This window comes from Alligator sinensis, unplaced genomic scaffold (assembly GCF_000455745.1).
Source record: "Alligator sinensis unplaced genomic scaffold, ASM45574v1 scaffold43_1, whole genome shotgun sequence".
Taxonomy (NCBI): domain Eukaryota; kingdom Metazoa; phylum Chordata; order Crocodylia; family Alligatoridae; genus Alligator; species Alligator sinensis.
Genome location: NW_005842092.1, coordinates 1,109,813 through 1,117,650, shown reverse-complemented (window position 1 = coordinate 1,117,650; position 7,838 = coordinate 1,109,813). Strand labels below are relative to the sequence as shown.

General features: G+C 40.0%; 1 protein-coding gene across 8 annotated transcripts in view; it reads right to left on the bottom strand.

Moving 5' to 3' along the window:
* PFKP (phosphofructokinase, platelet) overlaps window positions 1-7,838 on the bottom strand; it is an 87,380-nt gene that overhangs the window by 41,993 nt on the left and 37,549 nt on the right. For all 8 annotated transcript variants that reach the window (XR_003094193.1, XM_025204678.1, XM_025204679.1 and 5 more), the window contains exons 5-9: window positions 6,936-7,101; window positions 5,265-5,309; window positions 5,046-5,154; window positions 3,190-3,285; window positions 1,141-1,233 (exon numbers count right to left, since the gene is read on the bottom strand). Coding sequence is in view for 7 of the 8 variants with exons in the window: in XM_025204678.1 (XP_025060463.1) it covers window positions 1,141-1,233; window positions 3,190-3,285; window positions 5,046-5,154; window positions 5,265-5,309; window positions 6,936-7,101 (509 nt within the window). In the remaining variant the exon portion in view is untranslated. The remainder of the gene's footprint in view (window positions 1-1,140; window positions 1,234-3,189; window positions 3,286-5,045; window positions 5,155-5,264; window positions 5,310-6,935; window positions 7,102-7,838) is intronic.

Below are 7,838 nucleotides of genomic sequence, written 5' to 3'. Positions count from 1 at the left end.
AGAAACAGCCTAAACTAGTAGAAAAACAGGTTAGGAATTAGAAAAGCTGGAGTCAGGAGGGCCAGATGGGAAGCCCCCTAGGATAACGAAAAAAATGGCCAAGGATACTTTCAAATCAGCAGCACCATTGAAGGAATTGGCAGAGGTAATTTTGGAGCCGCTGGCTGTCCTCTTTGAGAATTCATGGAGGTTGTGAAAGGTCCTGTGTGACTGGAAAAAGACCAATATAGTGCCCATCTTTTAAGAAAGGGAAGGAGGAGGAGGAAGGCTGATGCAGATCAGTCAGTCTGATCTCAATATCTGGAAAGATCATGAAGCAGGTACTCAAAGAATCTATTGTGAAGCACCTAGAGGAGAACAAAGTGATCAGAAACAGCCAGCATGGATTCACCAAGGGCGAGTCAATGCCTGATTTTCTTCTATGATAAGATGACATGCCCTGTGGATAGGGAAGAGCAGATGTGATATACCTTGACTTCAGCAAGGCTTCTGACACCATCTCCCACAACATTCTCATTAACAAGCTAGGAAATACAGAATAAAGATACTGTAAGATGGACACACAACTAGTTGGATCACTGTACTTAATTCACTCATGAATGGCTCAATGTCTAGTTGTGAGGCGGTAGCAAGAGGTGCTCCCCAGGGTCTGGATCTGGTATTGTTTAATATCTTCAGTTATTTAGTCAGGAGAAGAGAAGGCCATGAGAGGATTTGGTAACAATCTTCAAATATCTGAAAGGCAATTACAAAGAGGACAAAGATGGGCTTTTCTCTGTGGTTGCATGGGAGAGGACTAGGAGCAATGGCCTCGAGCTGCAGCAGGGGAAATTGAGGTTGGGGATTAGGAGGAACTTTCTGACTATGACAGTGGTCAACCATTGGGATAAGCTGCCTAGAGAAATGGTCCAATCTTCATCCTTGGGAATTTTCTAAGCACAGGTTAGATTTACCTTTGGCTTGGATGGTTTAGTCAAGGATGATCCTGCCTTGACAATAATATGCTACCTTGAGCAGGTAGCTGGACCAGATGAACTTGTGAGGTCCCTTCCAGCCTTACTTTCTTATGATCCTATTTTTGTTGAGATCTACATTTTTCCAGCATTCCTGGACAGAGACAGGTATTAGAGGTTCACTCACCAAAATTCTATCAAAAGCTGATGGTGTACCACCTCTCTGAACATGACCCAGTATAGTCACACGAGTGTCAAATCCCAGGCACCGAACCACAAGCTGCAAACAATTTCAAAAGTAAGTGAGAAATATAAAACAACAGGATTAACATAGTAGTTATATAGTATGCATACATTAGCAAAAACCTTTTTGGAAACTTTTGGCATTATGATCATATTAGACTATATATCATGATACTGTAACACAATTAATGTTGGTAAATGTTCCCATTTTACACATACATTTACACAACTACCCCTCTAATAATTAGATTATATATATAGAAAATAATGTGGTATACTTTTTCATGTACAGAATCTAATATTTGGAGGCCTGTCTTAAACTTGCCCTCCCAGCACTGAGGGGGAGAAAGCAGCAGGGGTTTATGGAGTCAGGAGGCAAGTCTTTTGTGCCCCTTGTTCCCCATGTTTAAAGAAGAAGGGTAGGGAACTCATTTGGATTTGAGTAAATATAGCTCTTCAATCGAGATTAAGATAACCAAATCTCCAGGAACCTCCTTTAATGGAACATTTGGTTTAATAACAAAAAAAATGGTTTTGAAAGCAATGCTTTAACTGCAGAGAAATATAGCTATTTTATCTGTAGTTATGCATAGTGTCCTCAACCTTATAAAGTATAAACATCACAAAGATCTGGAAAAAGACTACACTGAAATAGGTTTATACATGTACAATATTAAGCATTTTGAGGTGGCTAAAATTCTAGACGGCTTTTAGCCTTCTACAGATCTTACTGCCTTTGGCTAAAATGAACAATCAAAAGGAGGTATAATACTTTGTTCTGGAAACTTTGAGCTCTACAAAACTAAGAGTGTTGACTTTGTATTCCTCTGAATAACAGTAAGAGCTGCTAGGAAGTATTATAATTAAAATGTTACAAACATCACTGAAAGTGAAATAATTTGATATTAAATAACAGACCTATGTTAAAAGGTACAAAGAGTTACATGCAGCTGGTTTTGTTTGCCTGCAGCTAAAGTGCAAGTCAAGTTTTATTAAAATGGGAACTTTTACCAACATTAATTGTCTTACAGTGTTAGATCAGAAAGAAAGAAAAGAGAATAAAGTATGGAACACTTTCCCAGTCATTCAACTCTTGCAAGGCAGTTAGGAGATTTATTTACACTCTCATTCTCTCTATAAGTTTCAGTCCCAATTTTTACAGCTTCCTTGGTATTTTAACACACTGTGGTCTGTGGAACAAGGAAGCAGTGTTTACTTCAACCAAAATTTAAAAAGTAACAACTAGTTTCTATACTTTTACTTAAAAACTCTAGTCAAAGCCAATTTGTATTTCATTTGAAAAAACATAATTGTGTACTGATGTATCAAGGACTGTTGCATCGTTTTAGTGTTCCTCAAAAGCATCAAACTAACAGCAGTAAAAAACAAAGTCTTGTAACCATACACTGGATAAAGCACAGACAATGTAATTTAAAGTTTCTTCATACCATCCTTACAGTCGATGTGTTCCAAAATCTGAATAAAAGGATCATTTCCAAGAATGACATGGTAATTCCAGTCTAAATGCCTGCTAAATCCTTGGCCTCTGATGATGTGAGCATTATTATTGTGATAGGAGCTTAACAGAAGATTACACAACTTCTTCCAAGAACATAAACTGATAATGATTACTGCTCTAAACCAAATTTTAACAGACTTTCTAGCGATCAAATAGCTGAAAACACCCACTTCATTGACTACCCTCTACTTTAAGTACATGGGCACACATGCCCAAACATATACAAATATACATGCACCTACAGATTCCAATCAAAAACTCAAATAAGCCACCAGAAAAAGACCCATTTACTTTGATGAAATTTGAGTTCAGGCTACAAGTCAAAGGTATAAAATATAGCTTGCAAGTGCTGGAAGAGACTGTTTTATAGAAATTTCCATGGAATTTCTATTTTTATCAATAAGTAGAAAGCAAACAGCACCAAATTAGATATAGTGCAAGTAGAAGGAGCACTACAGGGAGAACGATACTTACATCTTTAACTTGCTCTGATGTTATGGCTTTGTTGTGAGAATCAATGGCACCTTCTGCTACAATGATAATATTCAGTCTTTTCTTTCGTGCACGGTTCTATGGGAATAAAAGCATTTGACCATTGCAAAAAGGCCAAAAATACCAATACAGTACAATTTTGAAAACAAATTTCTGTATGTTCAATTCCAAAGATAATGATAATTAGGGATTCTTCTTCTCTTATTTTCATATTCTCATACATCTTATGCATATGCAGGATTTCCAGGGGCAAAGTGAAGTGTTTCATGATAGGCAAAAGCCACAAATAGACATTCGGGGCATTTATACACGTACACATTTGTCTGTTCTGATGCACTGGAAATCCAGCGTGTCAGAGCAGACTCAATTAATCAAGCTGCTCCGCTTGCAAGCTGATGCGCCCAGCATTGCATGGCATGGATTTGTATAAACAGCGAAATACGCGTCAACGTTGAGAAAATGGTGGCGGCGAGGGTCTGAACTAAAACACCTTCAATGTATTTTAATTCAAAAGCACACTGCCGCCATTTTCTCAGGGCTGACGTGCATTTCGCCATTTATACAAATGACGGGCACTTTTAAAAGCACCCCGTGGTGTGGCACAAACGTGTAAATGCTCTCAATTTGTAACAGTAGCAATTTTCCACAGCTAGAAATGTTTCTGGGAGATGGAGTAGTACAGGCATCCAACATGCAACTATCCCTCTCCCCTGCTCCTCAGACCAGGTAATCCTGGTCTGGGGAAAGCATGGGGAACAGCAGCTGCTCCAGTCCTCCCATTCCCAGTGCCCATGAGCTGAGCAGACTGACCAGCGCAGCAAAACCCTGCCCATGCCTCACACCAGAGTGAGAAGCAGCAGGTGGTTCTGCATCCCTTGATGTGGGAGAGAAGGGGGATCGGTCTATGGGACGGGCAGGAGCAGCTGCCCCTCCATTCTTCTTCAGAACAGGGTGAACCCGGCCTGGGGAAGGTACAGGTGTTGGTCCCTGCCACTCAATTCCTCCCAGGACTAGGATGAAGCAAGCAGCACCTCCTCCTCTCATCTCCCCCTGCCAGCCAGGGTGACCCCAGTCTCAAGAAGGTACAGTAAGCATTTTCTCACAAATCAAGTGCTCCTGGAGCATTTATACACATACTTTTTTCTTCACAAACATGCTGATCTGCGCTGCATGCAGTTGTATAAGCGGCAAAATGCATGTCAGCATGCAGAAAATGGCAGTGATGCGCTTTTGATTTAAAGCACTTCCAGGGTGTTTTAGTTCAAAAGCGCGCCACTGCCATTTCCTCAAACGTGATGTACATTTCGCAGCTTATGCAACTGCAAGTATTGCAATGCCAGGTGCTTTTCAAAGTGCCTGGCACCGTGGTGCTTGCATGTGTAAAAATGCCCCTGGTATCTGGGAGGAGTCAAAGGCAGGGAAGTGTACAAGCATTTGTTCTTCTGGGAGAGACCGTCTGAGGAGCAATTTCGACTGGATCAGAGATAGGTTATTTTAATTCCAGAACTGCCATTTTTTTATTCTGAGAGAAAGTGTGCGAATGCCTGTACATCTGTGGTTTCTACTGGGAAAAGCTGCCCCATAGAAATGCAATGCCCATATGTGGTCAGAGAGAAAAAACAAAAACAGGTCCGTTGTGGCAATGTGCAAAGGGGCTGCGGCAGCCCTAGAAGGAATCACACAGTGATTCAGTTAGGCCAGAGTGCCACCAATGAAACCAGTAGCAAAAAATCTCATTGAATGGGACTTGACCTATGCTGTTTAACTGGCAGCTACTACTTCTCAGGTCCAAGTGTTTATTCAGCATGCTGAATGTCCAGGATGAAGTAACAAATTACCTCAGACAGCTTAACACACATCTTATCCTCCCATCCTTCTTCTGGAGGGTATTCAGGAATGAGTACCCAATCTGCACCACAAGCTAAGGCACTCACAAGGGCTAGATACCTAGCAAGTACATACAACAAATATCCAAATAAGCAGGGAATTACAAATCTGTTTCACAGTTTTTTAAAATAACATTTTTCTAGATACTAACTGGTGAAAACAGTACATACCCACAGTGTCTTCCCATAACCTCCAGTACAAAGGTCCTCTGATGGCTATAAAATGACAAAGAAACGTCAATGCAATTCAAAGCACCAATCCAAATCCCACTGAAATCAATGGAATGTTAAACACTAAAAATAACACATAGTAAACCAGAAATAAAGTATCATCTCTAGTCTGATGGGACAGAGAGAGAAGAAGAAAAAAAAACAAAAAAAACTCAGAAAAATCAATGCAACTTTTCTAAAACGCTTTGCGTTCTGTGGCTGCTTACATATGCTTAAAAAAAACACAAACCACAGCACTTTACTTTAAACTCAGTGCACTCCCGTGGCCAACCCAACACAAGCCCAGAAGAGACATCGCATTAGCTGGACCTGGCTCGCCCAATGTCTGTATAGATTGGGTACTTTAGGGGGCATTTTTTGGTGCTTCTATTTAATAGCTGGTTAAATCAGCTTTAGATAAAAGCGCCAAAAAGTCCCATGAAGCACCCGATCTATACAGACACCGTGGAGCCAGGTCAAACTCATGTATTGCTGCTTCCATTAAAGCGGTATTTAAAAAAAAAAAACAACCCTCTGTAAGCAGCCATAAGACATTACAAGCTTTGGTTAATAAGAAATATGGTTGCCCGGTGACTACAATTTGTGACAGGAATAAAAGCAACAAATGAAACTGATATTTTTTTCTCGCTCCTGAATATTTAAACAACTTATTGTAGAGCTGCTTTTTTTTTTTTTTTAAAGAAACAAAAAGACTTCATTCAAAGTGAAATAAAATTGTAGAAGTCATAACAATGTCACTTTAAATATTGTAACATATAATTATCTTTCAGTAATTAGATGTGCTGACTATCAGATAATTAGTAAAGTAAGATCATTGTCTTTTTGGTCAAGAATAAATCTAGATCAAACATTTTTTTAACCTGGCAAAGGAAATATGAAGGAAGGACCCAGCTTCTAGCACACCCGTTCTCTTGGCTAGAGTTTGGTTTTCTGGCAGCAGTCCATTATTTCATGCTACTGCACATGCCTGACAAAGTGAGAAACATCAACCCAAGTGACAACATAACTGAGTTCTAACTATACATTTATTCTCACATGGCTAAAGAAGAATCCCATTTCTCTCCCACCAAACCTCTGACGTCTTTAGTTGTAAAAGCAGAGAGCCGCCACAAAGTTTGCATTTTTATGTGGAAAGCAAGTGATATATGAAGCTCTGTGCTGCTCTTCTGCATGGAAATTAGTTTCACTTTAGTTTTCTGACAATGACTATAACCCAAAACACTTAAAAAAAAAAAAAAAAAAAAAAAAAAAAAAGGGAAAGGCTGGGGTAGAGGGGAGAAAGAAAGAACACCACTTTTAACACTGAAGTGATGGTCTGATGGATGTACTATCACATTTTTGCTTCTGGAGATATAAGGTTAAATGTAACACAGACTTGCAGTCTGATTTTTGTCCCTGGTGCATGTTTGCTCATATTTCAAAGGCACCAGCGATTTTGGAACAGTTTGGTCTGACTCGCATCCTCTGATCACAAAATGCCCAGGACAGAAATAAAGCCTTGTTGCATTTTAGGACAGAACATTCACAGCACATTCTCTTAAGTTATCAGTTACTTTATTTCAATGCCATTTACTTTTATACCTACCAATGTATCTTTTTTAACCAGTTTACCTTTGGGCAGTGGTCATAATTGCATCCACAACTTCAATGATTCTGTGCAAGGCTGAGTCAGTTCCTATGGTCATATCAGTACCACAGAAATCATTATCAATGGACCCAACCATACCCACAATGTTGAGGTAAGCATATTTCTTAACTGCCTCTTCGTCAATCTTGCCTGCAGAGAAATAACCATAAAAAAAAAACGTATTTTAACAAAAGGCAGCTCTAATGACATGAAACTGGTGGCAAATGGCATGGCATAGTTGAAAGTTTTGGGTCCTTTAACCAATTCTATAGCAGAAGGGAAAAGTACTGAATATATACCTATATGTGACCCACCAATGTAACTTGTGTATAACCTAAGTAAACAGGGACTGCAATGAGATGGCACTGCTCAAGTAACCAGTAGGCATTTTGTAAACAAAACCACACTTAACCACAAAAGTAACAAAAACAGGAAAACCCTATAAAAAAGGTAAAAAAACAGAAAAGAGGGAGGAGGGGTGCAAGCCATCCATAAAAAAGCAAGCAAAAAAACCTGTGAACCCCAAAGACTCCTGAGTGCTTGGCCAGCTTCAGGAAAACACTTTGTCCTCAGGACTGCGTAAGACTTATGCAAAGTTTCTGTTGTTCCCTTGTCTTATGCTTATGTTGTTACTTGCTATACTCAATAAATGCTCTCTTCAAAGAACAAACAGCTCTTGTCCAAGCCCATTTTAATGGCTTCAGCGCTACCACTTAGATTCTAACATTAAATGTGGGCAACAAAATGAAATCATCAGACTTTTCAGGGCCTCCTAACCCTCCCTCGCAAGCAGTAGACAGGACAGAGTGAGGGGTGCGTAGAGGGAGCAGGGCTTGCAAGCTCCTGGGAGAAAGCCGTGCCAGCAGCCTGGGCCACGCGCCGGGGGG